The sequence below is a fragment of the Dothidotthia symphoricarpi genome (genome assembly GCF_010015815.1).
Source record: "Dothidotthia symphoricarpi CBS 119687 unplaced genomic scaffold P153scaffold_4, whole genome shotgun sequence".
NCBI classification, from domain to species: domain Eukaryota; kingdom Fungi; phylum Ascomycota; class Dothideomycetes; order Pleosporales; family Dothidotthiaceae; genus Dothidotthia; species Dothidotthia symphoricarpi.
The window spans coordinates 952,166-971,410 of NW_022985011.1; the positions used below are offsets into that span (position 1 = coordinate 952,166).

Genomic DNA, 19,245 nt, shown 5'->3' on the forward strand with positions numbered 1-19,245 from the left:
ATGAACGCTGAGTAACTCCTATAGATGAGACGGAAAAACAGGGCAATCATCTTATCCCTCGACAGAGATTCAGTTAGTGCTCATTCGATTCTTGAGTAGTCCACCTGCTACTCGACGACAAGTGTAAACGCCCAAAGTGAACCGTACTTCAGCAACGCAGTAATATCGCCGGTCAAAAAGAGAGCCAACATCAACGTAAAAGGCTCATAAATTAGTAACATATCATAGGTTGTTTTTGATACTCTAGGCCAGCGCTGTGTCAAACATGAGAGTTCCTTCGATTTCCCGTACTCATACACTCCCCTAACGATGTCCTATCGCTGAAGTGATGCCCTTTCTGTGAACCAAATAGAAAGAGAACCAAACTTTTGACTTTGGTCGTGCTAAATTCATGAGGTTCGTATTCCAAATCAAAGAAACATAGTCTCGAACAAGATCTCACTTTGGGAATATGCTTATTAATAGTATCTACGGAGGTTGTCACTTTTGCCCAGTTCGATTCATTGAGTCAAAGAAACAGTTATTAGATAATTATACTATGATAGCTTCTTCCCGAGATACGATGTGCTCTGAACCACATATATTTCTTTGTCCTGAAGTATAGAGGACATGTTGATGGAAATCCTTCAGTTCGGCTCGACATCAAAGGCCCCTCTCAAATGCCGGTCGATACGGATTCCTTCATAGCTCTCTGGTGTAGGCGGAAAATCAGTTTCTTGATCATCCTTACTAATATACTGCTCCTGTAGCAAAAGGCAGGTAGCACAAAAACGCTGTCCTATCTTATACTCTCCTATCCAAACTCTTCCATGAGAGCGGTACAGAATCGTAGCCGTATCAAGAAATATGTCAGACGTTCCAGCGAGGTGTGGATGTTGGTTCAGATAGTGAGAATCAGGAGTGAGATCTGATTCTGCATCAAAGAATTCTTCGTCAGAGTCAGAGTCGGAGTCAGGGTCCGATTCTTCTTCATAATATGATCCACAGTAGATTGGAAGTCGAGTTTCGATTGCGTCAATATAGTCTTCGTGAGTTTCTGGACAGGCGCATTTGGATTTGTGGTTGGTTCTGATGCACTCGGTGATAGCGATTTGCGCAGGCTCGACGAGACCAAATCCAAGAGCACTATAGTCGTCTTTACAGTGTGTACAAACTCTCTCATGGATATGTTCTCTCCTCGAACCCTCAACAAGAGTATTCGCGCGTGAGATCGCGTTGAGGAAGGCGTTGCGCTGCCAGCCGAGCCTCTTCACGCAATATTCTAATTCCAGTTGCATGTATTCTTCCACTTTCTCAACGCAGTCAATCAGTGCATGGCACCACGCCGCATATATGCCCGGAAGGGCTTTCAAGACCTGGCTTTGTGTAATGTCATCCTCGACCCAATCGAATCCTTTCATTTGAAAGAAAGACCCTGCGTCCACTACCATCGGTAAGAGTTTTCGTCCGCCGATTCCAAGAGCAAGCCAGAGGCCAATTGCATCTGCATGTGTTCGGCTAGTGGCTTCGACATCATCGTCCGTGAGTCCTAGAATACGGTTCAGAGATCTGCTATGTCGCTCATGGTTAAGAAGGGACCTTATAGCATGTTGTATGCCGCACCATAGGGTACGGGCACCAAAGACAACGTACTCCTCTTTCGCTGTCAAGTGGAGAAGCCAGATGATGCTGTTTCGCGAAACCGGAACTTTCTCTTTCGCGTATGCCTTCTTCAACCATTCATGGACAGCCCAGCCATCATCATCGGGATCAGCGATGTCAATGCAATCCGAGAACAACCTAAGCATTGAGATCTTGACCTCAGCATGCAGGTCGTTAGCAGAAGCGACAAAGATTGAAATGGGAGAGCTTGAATAGTCAGATGATTAAGTCTTCCGTAGAGGTAGATATAACTCACAGGATAGACGGAGTGGGCCCTTCATAGACCAGTGCGGTTTTGTCGGCGCCTTCTCGAATCAACATAGCGCACAGGTCGACATGCCCTCCGGCAGCAGCAAACTAAAAAATTCTTAGAACTAGTACTTCGCATGGATCCAACCGAATGAACCGTTGAGTGATGCTTACATGCAAAGGTTTCCATCCTTTCGGGCTAGTATCTACCACGCTCCCTATTCCCTTGTTCAGAATAGTCTTTACAGCCCGGGTTTGTCCAGTTCGACAGAGTTCGAAAATCAGCGAGTCTTCTGGAACAGCGCGAGTCAACGTCAGTCTACAAGTGAACAAACAATTCTTGTTTCCCATAGCGATGATAGCCTCTAACCCATTTTTAAAACCTAGACGCTGTATCCACGTCGCAGGGTAGAGAACAATCGAGGTGACGGACTGAGATTTTGGAAGCGTGCCACCAATATGGTCGTTCAGATGAATGGTCGTTGTGCGCACCCACACACATCCGAAAGGGGTTTGAAAGCTTGATGATTGGTGGCAAACGCGCTGTCGCAAGTTTTTTGAATAAACAAACGTTTTGGATCGAACACCTCCACTGTCATCCATCATAAACCCATCTTGAGCAAATATCTCCATTGAAGTCGATTCGAACTTTGCAGTTGCCATCTGGCTAATCGTATGTAGCATAAGCTCTTGGGCCTTCCCTACAACTATCGATCGCTCAAGAACAACTTTATTGAGCCACGCTGGCACATTCGTTGCAACTTCATCAGATGCCACTGGGAAATCTGCACGCCGAAAAGGTTGCTTCCGAAATGTCGAAGAAGCCATCTGCACTTGTGTAACCGCAGAGAGCCTTTTGACCCCTGGCTTGGTTGACATATGTAACTGAGCTTTGGAATTCATGGAATGATGTTGCAGGTTTGGCAACACATGTGTTTCCGCCGAGACGATGGACGTTTGCGGCTGTATAACGCTTGAAGTTAATCAGCCCTGTAATCATTGATAACAGTATGACAGGTCATAATAAACCATTGATGGATCATAGCAAGTGTCAACGTTGATTTTGTCTCGTTCAGTGATTCGCGAAACCTTTGAACTTGCTTGCTATGCGCAGCTGCTTTGAAAGCTGTCCATACTCGTTTCCTCCGGGATGAAGACTGAAAGCCGGTATCAAACTTTTCGACGATGGAATTGAGTTCCTAGATTGTCAACATGCATACGGCTGTACAGTGGCGGATACTCTTTTACCGCTACTTTGAGTCGACAGTGTTGTATTCCTTCCACCACAAAGTGGCCTAAGGGCTTTCCGTTGCTTCCGATCCTTTCAAAGACAGAAGAAAGATAATGCAAGTCTTCCTTGATCCCCGCAATCTCCTGAGGGGCATCTTCAATAGATTCCCAGAATTTGTAAAGCTTAGTACACGTTTCTGTAAGCTGAACAGCTATAGAAACAACAGCTAGCCCTGGGTTTGGTCAGCAAGGGTGACGATGAGCATAGGAGATTAGGTTTACCACTAGCAGCAAGAGACAGCCCTTCCGTTATTGGAACAGATTCTCGGGCTTTCACACAGAAGAATAAGTCGTGGAATTATCATGCTCAGAGGAAGATGTTCTGGAAGCATGTAGAAGGGGTAGGCTGTTATATCTTCTGGTTGTGTGGCTTTGCCCCCTGCAGCATGCTGACGTTGGACTTTTGGTCTCCTCCGGGTTGTCGCGTTCAACATTGTGTAAGTTGTTCGTTTCATAGGGTCAGTTCATATCCTTGCCTAGCTGAAATCAATGGGGCCAAAAAGGCTTAAATCGTTGATTTGGTGTACCCCCGCGGGACAGGGCTACGAAGCGATTGCGAGGAACATGTGTTCTCGCTACACGAAGTTCTCCACGATCAAGTTGCCCTACATTCAAGCGACTGACTTTCATTCGATCGTTGTCACAGTACCCTTTTCATTGGCTAGATTGAAGCGGCCCGGCACACTACTGTTCCAGACTATCTTTTCCAACGTTGGGGAAGCCAATAACAGATCAGTTTTCGAGCACAGCCTTGCTGCTCTGTTGTCCTTGAATTTTAGCACTCTAGCATCACGATGCAAGCCGGAAATAGCGTGACAGCTGGTAGGATACCGTTGTCCCTGCAGAAGGGAAGAAGACGCTGGATAGTTGGGAGATGGGGAAAGCTCTACAAGAGTATGTTGGTCGGTTGGTAACGATTACGTCCAAATACGGTCCAGCTGAATTGCAAAGTAGACAATGTTGATTACACAACGCGGCAAGCCATATTCACGAATATGGAACCGACAGCGCAGAGGCGTCGAGGACATTCGAATCGCGGTTTAGTGGCACACCGGACATTTCTCTTTTGTCTCTCATGGCACTTGGAATCATCATCTTCGTGGCAGTGAAAGACACAGAGCGTTGAAAGTTATGAGATATAGTGATTAACATAAAATACATCAAGGAGGGCATATATTAAATTGCATAACATGTGGCCTCAAACTAAAAGGTCATAAGAAGCTTAACAATAACGTGAATGATACATGCAACATTGTAACACAAAGAAACTACAAAATTCGTAACTTCTCAGCTAGGATTCGTGCTCAAACTTGGTCAAAAGACGTTCAGTTAACTTTGGTCAGGACAAAGTTACGAGCGATTGCGTCCTTGGCTTGATTAGTGCCACCCGAGTATGCGAACTCCATCACCAGAGACATTGAGGAGCTAGAAGCCTTGAAGGTTACAGTGTTAGCTGCCGCATTGGATGCTGTAGTGACTAGCGTGCGAACACCGTCAACCAAGAGCGAAACAGTCGCAGTACCAGCCGGGTAGGTGCCCCGCTCAGCAGAATATGATACTGAGTATGTAGAGCCAGAGCAGGCTGGTACGCTCGTCACGAAACGTTGAGGAAGATTGCTGTTTGTTGTGTAGATAGTTGACGTAAGGTTATTGGCACCTTGTTTTAGAAGGGCATCACCAGCAGTGAGGGTAGCCCACGCAGCTATAGCCACTGTACCAGATGCTGTGCAGGCTGGAGCCACAGTGGTCGTTGCCGTCGCAGTAGTTGTAGAGTTCAGTGTCTGTGTTGATACGGCGGTTGTCGTGATAGTCTGAGTCACACTCGCAGTAACCGTGGAGTTCTGAGTCTGTGTCGAGACTGTAGTTGTTGTGAGCGTCTCCGTTGCGGTAGTGGTGGAGTTCTGAGTGACAGTTTCCACTGGCAGAGTTGTTGTGAAAGTCTCTGTCGCGGTTGCTGTGAGGCTCTGAGTCTGTGTCAAGACAGCGGTGGTTGTTAGGGTCTCAGTCGCAGTGGTTGTAGAATTTTGGGTCTGTGTTGAAATGGCAGTGGTTGTGAGAGTCTCCGTAGCGGTGGCTGTGGAGTTTTGAGTGATGGTCTCCACAGGCAGAGTAGTTGTGAAGGTTTCTGTCGCGGTCGCTGTCGCTGTCAAGTTCAGTATCTGCGTCAAAGTCTCGGTTGCTGTCAAGTTCAGTGTCTGTGTCAAGACGGCAGTTGTTGTGAAGTTCTGAGCGGGCAGAGTCGTCGTGGCGAATTCCGTAGTCGTTATTGTTGAGTTAGCACCATCGATCGTTGTAGTCACTGCAGGTAGCGTCTCGGTGGCCGTGATTGTAGAGTTGGCACCATCGATCGTTGTAGTCACTGCAGGCAGTGTCTCTGTAGCGAATTGCGTAGTCGTTATGGTCGAGTTAGCACCATCGATCGTTGTAGTCACCGCAGGCAACGTCTGGGTGGTTGTGATTGTAGAGTTGGCCCCGTCCAATGTCAAAGTCACTGCAGGCAGTGTTTGCGTGGTTGTGACAGTAGAGTTGCCTAGATCAACTGTCATGGTCATTCCAGGCACTATCTGCGTGGTTGTGACTGTGGCGTTGGCTCCATCGATTGTTGTAGTTACTGCAGGCAACGTCTCGGTAGCCGTTACTGTTGAGTTGGCTCCACCAACCGTTGTAGTCATCGTCTCAGTGGTCGTCAACGTTGAGTTTGCGCCATCAATCGTCGAAGTCACCGCGGGCAGAGTCTCGGTTGTCGTAACCGTAGAGTTGGCTCCATCAACGGTCAAAGTTACCGCAGCGAGGGTTTGCGTGGTCGTCACTGTCGAGTTTGCACCATCAACTGTTGTAGTAACCGCAGCGAGGGTTTGTGTGGTTGTAACAGTAGAGTTGCCTCCGTCAATGGTTGTCGTTATCGCAGGCAATGTCTGGGTGGTCGTGACAGTAGAGTTGCCGCCATCAATTGTCATAGTCACTGCAGCTAGAGTGGTTGTGCTGGTAACTGTAGAGTTGACTCCAGCAACATGCTCAGTCGATGTGACCGTAGAGTTGGCGCCAGCAATGGTGGATGTGATCGTTGAGACAGCTCCAGTCAAAGTGGTCGTCTTTGTCAATGTTGCCGTGGATACAGGCATGCCCGCGCAAGAGGCTTGGTTCGTAACTGTCTTGGTTATAGAAAACCCAGGAAGTGAGACTGTTTTGATGGTAGCTGCGCAGGAGGCCTGGCTTGTAATGGTCTTGGTGACTGAAGCCCCTGGAATTGAAACTGTCTTGGTGACTGAAGCCCCAGGGATTGAAACTGTCTTGATGACTGAAGCCCCATGAATCGAAACTGTCTTGGTGACGGAGAACCCGGGGATTGATACTGTCTTAACGGTGGCTGCACAGGAGCCCTGGCTTGTCACAGTCTTTCCAGGGATGCTCACTGTGCTGATGGAAGTCTTCGTAACAGTGGTCGCAGATTTGCATGTCTGAGCGGTGATTGAAGTAGTAGTAGGGCGTGGAGGATAGCCATACCCGCCATATTGCTGGGCGTGTGTGATACCGAGAAGTGCTGTCACTGTAAAGAGTGAAGTGAACAACATACTGGCGATATGAAGTAAAGACCGTAAACTGACAAAGTCAGATAAAAAAAATGAGTGAGAAAATTAAAAGAATGTGTAATTCTGGCGAAACAAAGGCACACCGGACTGCTTTCAATATATATTCTTTGAACAATAGCGAACTACCACAAGTGTCATCATGCGTTACCACTACTCGCGAAAGCCATAACAGCTGAACACACTGCAAGCCTCAATTCTCCCCTCAGCCGTCCAGCCCTTGGCAACGCTCCTGAATGGTTAGAATAAAGCCAAACGCTAATTACCTCCGGGGACAGGAGTTGGGCGTTTCCGTCCTGAAGTATTGATCAGTCTTGGAGGCGTTATAAGCCGTCATGCTACTGAATCGCATGTAGCACTCTTGTAGTCTTTGTTACTGTTCTTTCTCTTCACCAGTCATAAGACATTTCATAAAAACCCAATGCTAGATGGGTACTGTGTAATGCCCCTCGATTCGTGGGGCATGAGATCTTGGAGTCAGGAGGCGGCGCTAGTTGGACTCCTTTTAGCGCAAACTAACGAAAAGCCGGGCGTGTCAAACCCACGAGGCCGAGGCGAGGCGCTGAGGCTGGGTGTAGATGTGGAAATGACATCTATGAAAACTTCGCGTCTGAACGCATTCGTAAGAGTACCAAACCGAGGAAGACCTTAGCAAAGGGATGGAAAATTCGGGATAGATTGCATCCGTGATATGGGGTGATCTATCTCTACTACACGTCTCCTGCAAATGTCTATTCTGTTTCGTTTTGCGTCTGCAAGGAGAGGGAGCCTCGGTCAATGTGGTGGAGACAAACGCGCGTGTCCCATATGGAAAGGAGAACTGCCAATCAACGCCGAAATATTAGCGAGGTCGGCGTCTCCGATGGTAGGAATCTCGTTTGCGCGGCTCTCGCCTGTGCAATATATTGAATGCGGTTTTCAATTTGTAAGATATCGTGCTTGACGCGAAGGACACGCGTGGGAGGGGTATGTGAAGGTCACGCGTGTGTCAATCCATAGGCGAAGGAATGTTGATATCTGGATAACACGCAGAAGGATAGACAAGACATGTTACGTAGATAAGAACTCTCGATGGAAGGAGCGTATAGATATGAGAAGCCAGCGCGCCAGCGATGTTGACATGTTCTTAGAACGCGTCAAAACGTAGCGACGTTGTACTCCGAGATTGATCCGAGCTTGCTGGTGCATCGCCGAATATCAAGCTCCAAGCTCAAGCTCCGTCGAGACCAACCTTCACTCACAATTACAACCCTCACACGAAAACGATACACGTCTTTCTCCACGACTCTCCGCATCCAACCCCAAACAAGATGGCCGAACCATCCTCTAACCCCACACCCCAAATCGCAGACCCAGAACTCCAAACTACCACAAACGGCGCCGACGTACCACCAGCCGATGTAGAAATGACAGATTCGGCCCCAACCACCGAAGTACTTCCCTCGCTCATCCGTTTCAACTTTATCACTAACGCCTCCTGCAGGTTTTGGCCCAACCCCAACCTACCATTGCACCGCCCGCGCCCGCGCCCGCGCCCACGCCAACAATACCTGCACCCACGCCTGCTCCCGTATCTTCACGTAACTCGCCGCACCCCAGCGCGCCACAGCAGGCGCCGACGCAACCCATTCCGCACGGTAGTCCGACACGTATTTATCTGAATCAGAGGGTTACGCCGCATTTGCTCGAGGCGATGAAGCACTTGGCGACTACGGAGCCGGATAAGCCGTTGAAGTGGTTAAGCGAGTTTCTAGCGCAGAAGAGTGCCGAGATTGAGGGGTGAGAGGTCAGGGGTTTCAAAAAGTCGAGACAGCGTGGAAGGGGTTGGGCAAGACGGATGGGTGTTCAGCAAAGACGACTTGGTTGATATGAAGTACATGTGAATTGCGCGCATGGACGGGTGGGTGTTCAAAAGCAACGATTGGTTTACGGCGTCAAATGAGGGAAGATACCCAGGTCAATTGCATCACATTCACATGAATTAAAGTACGAAGTTGCACGGGTATATATTTTCAATTCAGATGATGCTTTTGTTCATTCCAGATCATAACCCTTCCAGGTAGTCCGTAAAGCATCCATGCCCATGAAACTCCGATCCGATGTTCTCCACCCACGGTAGTCGTCCACACCAAACCCACATCTGCTTATGCGACCATGGTGGAGGCAGTGGCGCTCTCGTACCTCCAGTTAGGGGGAAGGGCACCGACGGTCTTGTAGTAGCGGGAGAGGCGGTGGATACGGGACTCGATGAGAATGAGGCGGCTGCACGGTGTTAGTCCCAAAGTCTGCATACTCAATGCGCACTATAAACATACAACTTGGAGTCCCTGTCCTTGCGGTTGATGCCCAAGTGCTTGCGGACAGCGACGGCCTTCTTAATGAGCATGTAGAGGTCCTCGGGGATCTCGGGGGCGAGGCCTAATGGCTCCCTGTCAGTTTTGCACCAACAGAGGCAGATTTGTATAGCGCGACAGATGCCTGAGGGCAGAGCTGCTGTTGACACGCGCTTCATGTTGGGTAGGAAACCATACCGGAAGACTTGAGGATTCGCAGAATCTTGTTGCCAGTAACGACTGCAGATTGTTAGCCGGTGCATACATTGCGGTTCATTGCGCAAATCTTACCCTTGACCTGGGCGATACCGTGAGAGTCACGAAGGACCTCACCGATCCTATAGTACCGTCAGTTCTCCGTTTTCCTTCCTCCATATCGCAATCCTTACTGGGAGGGAGTGGCGCCCTTCTTCGCGAGCTTGCAGATCTGCTCGACGACCTGCTCGGGAGTGGTCTTGAGCCACGCAGGCGGGTTGCGAGAGTAGGGGACGGCCGACGCCGATATACCCTTTCCGTTGCTGTGAAGACGACCCATGTTGGCTGTTAGTACGGAGACGGTTGGAGAATCGAGACAGTCTTGAACTTCGACGAGATTGAGATTGAGGTGTTGTGCGGCGCGCCAGGCTCGCTTAGGTGCACGGGCTAGCTTGGCATCCGGGTTGATAAAAAGTCTGCCGAATTGCGACCTCACCTTCTCACATCTCGTCCAGGAAAGCACCAAATCCGAAAATGTCAACGATGACTATACCACGCGTCTTTGTATGGCGCCAAACTTGGAATGTGCTTTGGTAGTAGATGGCGCGCTTGAGTTGTGTCGAGAGGGCATAGTTGTTGATGCAGTTTAAGCTTATGGTACGTTTATACCCTTTCCTATCCGCCCATTGCTACAATGATGAAGTTTTCCATACTATTATTTTCTGGTACCTCTTGATTTAATCCCGTTAGGGATGATGATCTCAACGGACTTCTGAACGTCTTGCAATTACCTGTTTTGTCTGGACTTTTCGGAGAAAACAAAGACTAACGGCATGCAGATTTTGTAGTACAGATTCATCCTTCCATTGTAAATGTTCAGACGTGACGTTCAAGGAATGCTGGTATGGCCTGGTTGCTCCTGCACTGCTCGATTATGCGTTGCACGCACCTGTTGGTTTTATCGCGAAAGGTAGGTTATAGCGCATGGCGAATGGCGTGTTCTCTTTCCTCTTCACTTTGTGTCGCTACGCACCTTCGTATTCGAGCCTTGTGGTTTCCCTATATTTGCACGACATCGTATGATGGTTGCGTAGGGTCCAGTTATATCATAGACTCGAATCAAATCTTGCCATACATTCACAACTTCACTCACAACATTGATCATCCAGCACTTCTACCGTGTCATCAATCATGAAACATACTCTACTTGCCGCGAGCATCCTCTTACCCTTCGTCCAAAGCAAGACTGCCGGCGAACTGTGTCGTGGCACGGCTGAGCTCTCCAACGACGGCAATTGGTACTGCTCTGAGGTCCAGGCAATCACGTACCGCAACATCAGTCAGTCCGGCGTCTACAATCGAACAACATACGTCGATCCTCGAACCGGGCTTTGTGGCCATGAACGTATTGACTATTCTGGGACCGGACCGCGCACTCCATTGTTCGGAGATGTACTTTTGCTCATGAGGCAGACGTTGAAATCGAGTTGCTGACATGGTCAAAGGTATCGATGCACCTACGCGGACCAATGAATGTTTCCCAACTCGCTGTCTATCAACTCCCTAGTGAGGCTCTCAAACTACGGAGACGAGATACTGTGCCATTCTACAACCGTCGACAGGCACTGAAACAGCGACAAGCACCGACAAGTAGCCTCAACATGGATGAACATTCCAACTCCCCTCAAGCTCCTTCAGTACCAACACTCGGCACAAGGACAGAGAATACTACTATGCATTGCGGCTCCGTCGCAACAGTAACCACCACAATCACCATGACGGACTGCGAGATGTTTCTTCCAATAAGCACTTCCGAACCCCTTCGAAACACTAATCACATCGACCCTTCACTACCGTGTCTCCCCACGCCAGAGATATCTAGTCCAAACACCAATATCTCTAGCACGCCAACCCTCGCTTCCTCGACATCGAACTGCACATGCAAGAACTCTGCAAGCATGGTCAAACACTCTGAACCAAGACCAGTCTCCGTCCCTACACCATCACCCGTACAAACCTCACCTATCATTTCTCGGGAGGATGTGCATGTAGCTGTGGCGGCGTGGAATCGTGTCGCATACTACACTTCCACGGCACCTGCCCAGGCAACCGGCTTCTCCTTTCTCGCAAACCTAGGAGATCCGCAGAAGTCGGGCACGTTCGACTAGTAAGCCTCCCAGACTCAAACAACATGATCCTACTGACCATAGCCAGCGCATTTGGCAATTCTCTCGCGTACGTAGCCCCCAACGGTGGCAGAGTTGCGTCCGAGAGCATGCCCTTTGACGGCAAGCTGGACACCTCAGAACTCGAGATTGCAGTCTTCTCGGACAAAGAGTGCGATGACGGTTGTCTGTACTCAAGACCGGATGCTACGTCGCATTGTAGGCTCTCCATCTCTGCTCCACCAGGTGTTTTCACACTCATGCTAACATGCACACACAGATGGCTGGTCGGGCTCCTCCAAAGCCTTCATCGTAGAATTCCAGATGGACCACTACGCCAACCGCGGTACCGACCAAGGCCTGATCTCTGATGCACCCGCATGGTGGTTCCTCAACGCAGCCATCCCACGGATTCTCCAATACGGCAATGACCGCAACAACATCCCCTGCTCCTGTTGGTCAACCGGCTGCGGCGAGTTCGACGCGTTTGAAGTGTTGGGGAATGGAGCGGAGAGGGCGAAGAGCACGCTGCATCGACAGGGCAATCTGCAGGGGGGCGATAGCAACTATTTCAGGAGACCCGTAGGGAGGAAGATGAAGTTTGCAGTGGTGTGGCATTTTCCCCATATCACAGTGAGGGTGGTGGATGACGGATTCAAGTTTGGGAGCACGTTGACGCAGGAGCAGGTTGGGGATTTGGTGGAGTATGACGAGGATAGTTGGGTGCATTCGCTTTTTCCAATTGGGGATTGAGAGTGCGTTTGGTGTTGGGGCTTGAGATGAGCATGTGTGGCTATGTCATACTCGAACATAGGAACAATCAATTTCATTCTCGACAACGATATGTCGACGACATTCGATTGAGGTATTCATTCGTATGGATGTCATTACTTTCAGTACTAACAAGTGACTCACGAACGTTGTAGTGCACCAACGACACTGCAGAGCGACTCGAAAGGGAAATCAAAAACTCTGACCTGCATGTTCGCGAAACGTGTGCGAATGCGGAAACAGTTGCCGATGGTGTTGAGTGGCGAATGACTCGCCGTGCTCGGGCGGCTTGTGATTGCCCAGACGACTCTCCCTGAACCGAGGCGTTTGCCGTTCAGAGCGTGAAAGCACCGGCCGACGGCTGATGCACGCACGCATCGCATCGCCTCCATCGCACCCGCATCTCCTCGACTCCTCCCCAGACACGCCCGCCCAGCTCACGCACCGTTATCGCGCACCGTCCCCCTGGACACACACAAACGCCGGCGCACCCCGCAAACTCGCGTGCATCCCCGGCCGTCGCCAGCCTCTTGACGTCTGCAGAGCCTCACGCCCACCACATCCAAAGCACGCCAGCCCGCGACGAGCATCGACCATTGCCAGACGGCGCGGTGAGGAGGCACAGCAGAGACATGTCGTCGCCATCGCCGCCAAAGCCATGGGAGACTAGTGGAGGTGCCACCAGTGCCTCGGTTGGTCAGTAGCCGCGACCCCGTATGTCTGCGACAAACACGTCTAACAGCGGCGCAGGACTCACAGGTGCGCCCAGCAGCACAGCCACCGCCAGCCCCCCGCCATTGCCCGCCATGCCAGACTCGCTCAGCACTGTCGCAACCCGCAACGCGACCAACTACTCGGCCATGAACAACCGATACTCATCCCCCTATGGCAGTGGCTATGGCGGCATGAGCAGCTACTCCTCGCCCTACTCGAGCATGGGCGGGATGGGCTCCATGTACGGCGGCATGAGCGGGATGGGAGGCATGTACGGCGGGATGGGGGGGATGGGTATGGGCATGGGCATGGGGAGCATGTACGGCGGCGGCATGCAGGACCCGAACAACCCCAACAGCCTCACGCAGTCCTTCAGCCAGAGCACACAGGCGACGTTCCAGCTGATTGAGAACATTGTGGGTGCGTTTGGCGGGTTCGCGCAGATGCTGCAGAGCACGTACATGGCGACCCACTCGTCCTTTTTTGGTGAGTTCTATCCGCGATGGGGAACATGATCAAACGCTAATTCACATCAGCAATGGTATCAGTCGCAGAGCAGTTCGGAAATCTACGACAAACACTCGGCTCGGTTTTGGGCATCTACACCGTTATGCGATGGATACGAACGGCGGTCGCGAAACTCACAGGGCGCCCCCTACCAGCAAATGCAACGGACCTTACACCCGCGAGCTTCGCCGCCTTCGCAGGACGTGCCTCTGACGGCTCACCATCTATCGCCAAACCGTCAAAGAAGCCGTTCATCATGTTCATGCTAGCCGTCTTTGGCCTGCCATACCTGATGGGCAAGCTCATAAAGACGCTCGCACGCTCCCAGGAAACCGAACAAAAGCGACTGATGACTGAGAACCCGCAAGCATACGGCGAACCCCTCGACCCAAACAAGCTCGAGTTCTGCCGTGCGCTGTACGACTTCACCCCAAATTCAAACATGCAGGGCATGGATCTCGCGGTCAAGAAGGGCGACATGGTCGCTGTGTTGAGCAAGAGCGACCCCATGGGCAATGCGTCAGAATGGTGGCGGTGCCGCTCAAGAGACGGCCGCATGGGTCATCTGCCAGGGATCTACTTAGAAACCATCCAAAGGAAGCAGCCTGCGCAGATCACCAGTGGAAGCCAGAGCGGGAGTCCGGCGGGGAGCAGGACGCAGACGATGACAAGCAGCAGTTTGGGCAGTCGGACAACAACGATGACCACAAAGGCTGTTGAGCCAGCGCCTGGGCCGAAAGTCGATAGCAAAGTGGGGGATATGGGAGTTGAGAGCTTTCAAAAGGGCGCGTTTTACTCGTAGTTTCTTGAGCAGGGGTTTTTGTACATTCTTTCTCTTTTATGGATCACGTTATTTCTTATAATTTCAGGCACACGGTGTGCTGGATCTTCTAGATCTGCAGACGGGTTGGGAAAAGAACTGGTTTCCTCTGGCGTTTGACTATAGCGAGATATCAATGACGTTGGGGTTCCCTGTCTTCTGCAAATTTACGGCTCTACAAACTTATATTGGTAACCCAACTGTCAGGCGTCTATCACGTGTGAACGCAGTTGATTTGCGGCGGGTGCTGCCACGACGTGCATCGAGCTCAACCTGCGTCAAAGCCACACGAACAACAAACACACCCTAGTTCCTTGTTTGAGATATTTCTCGATCACTCGTTCGTTCACTCCATTCCGTATTTGTTTTGCAGTCTCTCACAGACTATAGGCAACTACTCTTTGTGTTCGCTGCCCCTCCCCCGCATTCACGTCGTGTCAATTTGGAAGTGGAGCCGCAGACGCGCCACCGATCCTGAGCTTAGCATCTGAAGCTTTTCGCGCATACGGATCAGAGCTCTACGTGCAGGCCGAGTCCTCTTGGTGCATAGAAGGAGACAGTATTACAAGATGTTTGCGTCTAAGCGGTTGGGCAAGGTACGCTTCTTACAATCTCAAAATGGATGTTGTCGCATAGCTAACGTGTGTTTGCAGGAGCTCCAGAAGGTACTGTTGTCTCTCCTGCAAATTAATCGCCAAAGTCCAAGACTACCTCGCTGAACACTCTACATAGATGCAAGGCCAGCTCCCTCCTGGCGTCACGCTGGTCAAGGCAGAGAACTTCGAGACATGGCTCATGGACATTCGAGTAATGGACGACAACCCGATATACAAAGGCGAAACATACAGACTGAAGTTCATGTTCAGCTCAAACTATCCTATCGAGGTGCGTCTCGCATGTCGCGCTTGCCTCTATGCTACCATCCAAACTTACACTCCGCACAGGCCCCCGAAGTAGTCTTTGTCCGCGACACTGAGCATTCGATACCCTGGCACCCACACGTCTACTCCAACGGTATCATCTGCCTCGACCTGCTCGATCGGCAAGGCTGGAGCCCCGTTCACAACGTCGAGAGTGTGTGCGTCAGTTTGCAGAGCATGCTCACGAGCAACACGGTCAAAGAGAGGCCGCCGGGCGACGATGCATTCGTTAGGAACAACACACAGCGGCCGAGAGACATTAGTTTTGTCTTCCACGATGACCAGGTTTGAGGGTAGAGTGGAGGGGTTGTCCGGCGAGGATTTCCTTGTGGAGGGGAGCATGGCGCCGGCGATATGAGGGGTCTGGGAGGATTTGTCTGGCGCTGGGATAGGGATAGGGCGTTACTATGGGTGCTGATATACCCAACGACGGGCATTTGATTTAAATATTGAGTCTTCATTCGGAACGAATTCATAGATGCAGCCTGTTGTTCTGTGTGCAGTGACGCCATCGCCCTTGCTGTGACTCGCTGGCGCCGTCAAATAGGGTGTTGTCGAAGAAAGCGAGAACCCTCGACGATCAAAGCATAGTTCGATCCGATTCAAACATGGTAACGAGCCCTGCACGGCATGTTCTGACGTCTGGGGTGGCGTTGCTCGCCTCGGTCCTCGATAAATTCTATCGGCGAAAAGTGTTCGCCAAGGCCAACTCTTGGCGGCACTCCATCAATTTTCTCTTCTGGTCCCCTCGCTTTAAGCGCAAAAGTCCCACTGCCCTTCCACTTCTCCTCCTCCACCTCATTTTCTCTCTGTAGTTTTCCAGGTCGTTCCTGCCAAACCACTTTTCATCATGAGCGACGAAGTCTACGAGGGTGCCATTGGCATCGATCTTGGTGCGCGCAGTCCCAAAATTACCCCACTGTGCACTGTGCGGGACTAACAAATATCGCCAGGCACGACCTACTCCTGCGTTGCCAACTACGAGGGCACCAATGTCGAGATCAGTATGCGCCCGCTCCCCCCGCGCTCGTCATGACGGCTGTCTAATTATTCTGTGCGCAGTTGCCAACGAGCAGGGTAGCTTCACCACTCCCTCGTTCGTCTCCTTCACAAGCGAGGAGCGTCTGATCGGCGAGGCGGCCAAGAACCAGGCTGCCATGAACCCAGAGAACACCGTCTTCGATGTCAAGTAAGACTTTTCCCCAGCGCAGTTCGTATGGCGAAACACTGTGCTGACTCCTACAGGCGATTGATTGGTCGCCGATTCGACGACGAAACTGTCACGAAGGACATCAAGTCATGGCCCTTCAAGGTCGTCGACCAGGGCGGCAGCCCTCTCGTCGAGGTCGAGTACCTCGGTGAGACCAAGACCTTCTCCCCCCAGGAGATCTCCGCCATGGTCCTCGTCAAGGTACGATCTGTGCGCACATGTTGGAGAAGCACCCCGCTGACAACTACCAGATGAAGGAGGTCGCTGAGACCAAGCTCGGCATGAAGGTCGAGAAGGCAGTCATCACCGTGCCTGCCTACTTCAACGACAACCAGCGTCAGGCTACCAAGGACGCCGGTGCCATTGCCGGCCTCAACGTTCTCCGTATCATCAATGAGCCTACCGCCGCCGCTATCGCCTACGGTCTCGGCTCCGGAAAGTCTGAGAAGGAGAGGAACGTTCTCATCTACGATCTCGGCGGTGGCACTTTCGATGTGTCTCTGCTCCACATCCAGGGTGGTGTCTTCACTGTCAAGGCCACTGCGGGCGAGTAAGTGCTTTAGTATAGTATTCGTTAGCGCTTACACTAAACCTTTATAGTACTCATCTCGGCGGGCAAGACTTCGACACGAATCTCCTTGACCACTTCAAGAAAGAGTTCACAAAGAAGACTAAGAAGGGTGAGGATCGCAAGTTTTGAAACTTTTTGAGTGGCTCTGACAACTACAAAGATATTTCTGGTGACGCTCGCGCCCTGCGCCGTCTACGGACTGCCTGCGAGCGGGCCAAGCGCACGCTCTCCAATGCCACTCAGACCACCGTCGAGATCGACTCTCTGTTCGACGGCGAGGACTTCAACGCCAACATCACCCGTGCTCGTTTCGAGGACCTGAACCAGAAGGCCTTTGCTGGCACTCTTGACCCCGTTGCCCAGGTTATGAAGGATGCCGCCATCGAGAAGAGCAAGGTCGACGAGATCGTGCTTGTCGGTGGTTCCACCCGTATCCCCAAGATCCAGAAGCTCCTCAGCGACTTCTTCGGTGGCAAGAAGCTCGAGAAGAGCATCAACCCCGATGAGGCCGTTGCCTACGGTGCCGCCGTCCAGGCCGGTATCCTCTCTGGCAAGGCCACCTCTGCCGAGACCGCCGACCTCCTCCTCCTCGATGTCGTTCCTCTTTCCCTCGGTGTCGCCATGGAGGGTAACATCTTCGCCCCTGTCGTTCCCCGTGGACAGACAGTGCCAACAACCAAGAAGAGGTATGTGTTTTCCACTCTTGTAGTCTCTACGCTTGGTGTTCCAAGTTTTCATTTTTCAATGTTTCTACCATGGTAGTCTCCCCGCTTGGTGTTCAAGGTTGCTTTCTCAACTGTTTTATACCCTGGTAGTCTCCCCGCTTCATGTTTCGATTCTCGTTTTTCACCATGGTAGTCGCCCCGCCTGGTCTTGTGTTTTCATATGTCTTGATGGTTTTACACCATTGTAGTCTCCCCGCTTCATGTTCCGTGTTTTTATTTGTCAGTGGTTTTACACCATGGTATTCTCCACACCTCATGTTTCGAGTTTTCAGTTGTCAGTGATTTTATACCCTTGTAGTCTCCCCGCTCGATGTTTCTATTTTTGTTATTACAACAGTTTTACATCACGGTAGTCTCCACGCATGGTGTTCCTGTTTTCGTTTTCCTCGGCTGTTTGCCATCATGGTAGTCTTCACGCCTAGTGTTGCGGTTTTTGTTTCTCAACCGTTTATACCATCGTAGTTGTCCAGCTACTAACATCTTCACTAGGACATTCACTACTGTTGCTGATCAACAGTCTACCGTCCAATTCCCCGTTTTCCAGGGTGAGCGTGTCAACTGCGAGGACAACACATCTCTCGGTGAATTCACTCTTGCTCCCATCCCACCTATGAAGGCTGGTGATGCCGTTCTCGAGGTCGTCTTCGAGGTCGACGTCAACGGTATCCTCAAGGTCACCGCCACCGAGAAGACCTCCGGCCGCAGCGCCAACATCACCATCTCCAACGCCGTCGGTAAGCTCTCGTCTTCCGACATCGAGAACATGATCAGCGACGCCGCCAAGTTCAAGACCAGCGACGAGGCCTTCAGCAAGAAGTTCGAGTCGAGGCAACAGCTCGAGTCATACATCTCCCGTGTTGAGGAGATGGTCTCTGACCCAACCACGGCTATCCGCCTCAAGCGTGGCCAGAAGGAGAAGATCGAGTCTGCTCTCAGCGACGCCATGGCTCAGCTCGAGATTGAGGATGCTCCCGCTGATGACCTGAAGAAGAAGGAGTTGGCTCTCAAGCGCGTTGTCACCAAGGCTTTCTCTACCCGATAAGCGTAACGTATTAACGATGGTTGGTGGGAGGAAGAATGATCGCAGGCGCAGAATACCCAGACTGTGAGCTGCGAGCCGCTGCGAATGGAGTTTCATCTTTGCGGCATTTCACGATAGACTTGGTGTGTTTGGTTCCTTCTCCTTTCCTGGGTTCTCTTCGGCATCTATGGGGATGCCAAAAGTATTGTGTGTACTTTCTCTATCATGACGATGCCTGACGAACGATCGTAATGATAACCTGCAAAAGTATGACTGGCGGAAATCTCTCTTATGTAACTGGGGTGCGGGCATCTGAGGTAGATGAGGTCGAGAACAAGGGGAAATTGAACGAGTTTAAGATATGTCGGTGTCCGTTGTGCTTGAGTGACCAATCCATGAGAAAATAGTACACAAACGAGGTTGGGTGTAGACATTCAGAAACCAAAGCACTCAATCTTCAGGAATCCGGTGTGTAGTGGTCAAGTTGTTGCTAGATTTCTGCATTCAGCCCGCTGCCACACCACCT

The 19,245-nt window shown here is 51.0% G+C and overlaps 8 protein-coding genes across 8 annotated transcripts; 5 read left to right on the top strand and 3 right to left on the bottom strand.

Annotated features, from left to right (window-relative positions):
* Positions 1–533: 533 nt before the first annotated feature.
* P153DRAFT_174268 (uncharacterized protein) lies at positions 534–3,422 on the bottom strand. Its single transcript, XM_033662323.1, has 5 exons — positions 3,406–3,422; positions 2,920–3,353; positions 2,065–2,863; positions 1,898–1,998; positions 534–1,848 (listed from the first exon to the last, which is right to left on the bottom strand). Exons 2-5 carry the CDS (start codon positions 2,931–2,933, stop codon positions 627–629), a joined length of 2,136 nt encoding a protein of 711 aa, XP_033527205.1. The 5' UTR covers positions 2,934–3,353; positions 3,406–3,422; the 3' UTR covers positions 534–626.
* A 1,083-nt stretch (positions 3,423–4,505) lies between these two features.
* Positions 4,506–6,752, bottom strand: P153DRAFT_382444 (uncharacterized protein; the record flags this gene model as incomplete). The annotated part of the gene is made up of 1 exon (XM_033670152.1): positions 4,506–6,752. One exon carries the CDS (start codon positions 6,750–6,752, stop codon positions 4,506–4,508), a length of 2,247 nt encoding a protein of 748 aa, XP_033527206.1.
* A 1,251-nt stretch (positions 6,753–8,003) lies between these two features.
* P153DRAFT_393772 (uncharacterized protein) lies at positions 8,004–8,796 on the top strand. Its single transcript, XM_033671262.1, has 2 exons — positions 8,004–8,200; positions 8,251–8,796. The coding sequence occupies exons 1-2, from the start codon at positions 8,078–8,080 to the stop codon at positions 8,548–8,550; spliced, it is 423 nt and encodes a 140-aa protein (XP_033527207.1). The 5' UTR covers positions 8,004–8,077; the 3' UTR covers positions 8,551–8,796.
* A 115-nt stretch (positions 8,797–8,911) lies between these two features.
* On the bottom strand, positions 8,912–9,635 carry P153DRAFT_393773 (40S ribosomal protein-like protein S13; the record flags this gene model as incomplete). The annotated part of the gene is made up of 5 exons (XM_033671263.1): positions 8,912–9,029; positions 9,083–9,185; positions 9,299–9,340; positions 9,392–9,438; positions 9,490–9,635. The coding sequence occupies 5 exons, from the start codon at positions 9,633–9,635 to the stop codon at positions 8,912–8,914; spliced, it is 456 nt and encodes a 151-aa protein (XP_033527208.1).
* Positions 9,636–10,462: 827 nt separating this feature from the next.
* Positions 10,463–12,260, top strand: P153DRAFT_309505 (uncharacterized protein). Its single transcript, XM_033664743.1, has 4 exons — positions 10,463–10,747; positions 10,801–11,462; positions 11,510–11,679; positions 11,741–12,260. The coding sequence occupies exons 1-4, from the start codon at positions 10,487–10,489 to the stop codon at positions 12,211–12,213; spliced, it is 1,566 nt and encodes a 521-aa protein (XP_033527209.1). The 5' UTR covers positions 10,463–10,486; the 3' UTR covers positions 12,214–12,260.
* Positions 12,261–13,228: 968 nt separating this feature from the next.
* P153DRAFT_364090 (uncharacterized protein) lies at positions 13,229–14,465 on the top strand. Its single transcript, XM_033667513.1, has 2 exons — positions 13,229–13,431; positions 13,482–14,465. The coding sequence occupies exons 1-2, from the start codon at positions 13,236–13,238 to the stop codon at positions 14,252–14,254; spliced, it is 969 nt and encodes a 322-aa protein (XP_033527210.1). The 5' UTR covers positions 13,229–13,235; the 3' UTR covers positions 14,255–14,465.
* A 465-nt stretch (positions 14,466–14,930) lies between these two features.
* Positions 14,931–15,680, top strand: P153DRAFT_309512 (ubiquitin conjugating enzyme). The gene is made up of 3 exons (XM_033664744.1): positions 14,931–14,937; positions 15,005–15,157; positions 15,217–15,680. Exons 2-3 carry the CDS (start codon positions 15,005–15,007, stop codon positions 15,481–15,483), a joined length of 420 nt encoding a protein of 139 aa, XP_033527211.1. The 5' UTR covers positions 14,931–14,937; the 3' UTR covers positions 15,484–15,680.
* A 338-nt stretch (positions 15,681–16,018) lies between these two features.
* P153DRAFT_364093 (heat shock protein-like protein) lies at positions 16,019–19,179 on the top strand. Its single transcript, XM_033667514.1, has 8 exons — positions 16,019–16,085; positions 16,146–16,196; positions 16,255–16,381; positions 16,438–16,603; positions 16,654–16,952; positions 17,003–17,082; positions 17,134–17,659; positions 18,188–19,179. The coding sequence occupies exons 1-8, from the start codon at positions 16,043–16,045 to the stop codon at positions 18,738–18,740; spliced, it is 1,845 nt and encodes a 614-aa protein (XP_033527212.1). The 5' UTR covers positions 16,019–16,042; the 3' UTR covers positions 18,741–19,179.
* The last annotated feature ends 66 nt before the right edge of the window (positions 19,180–19,245 follow it).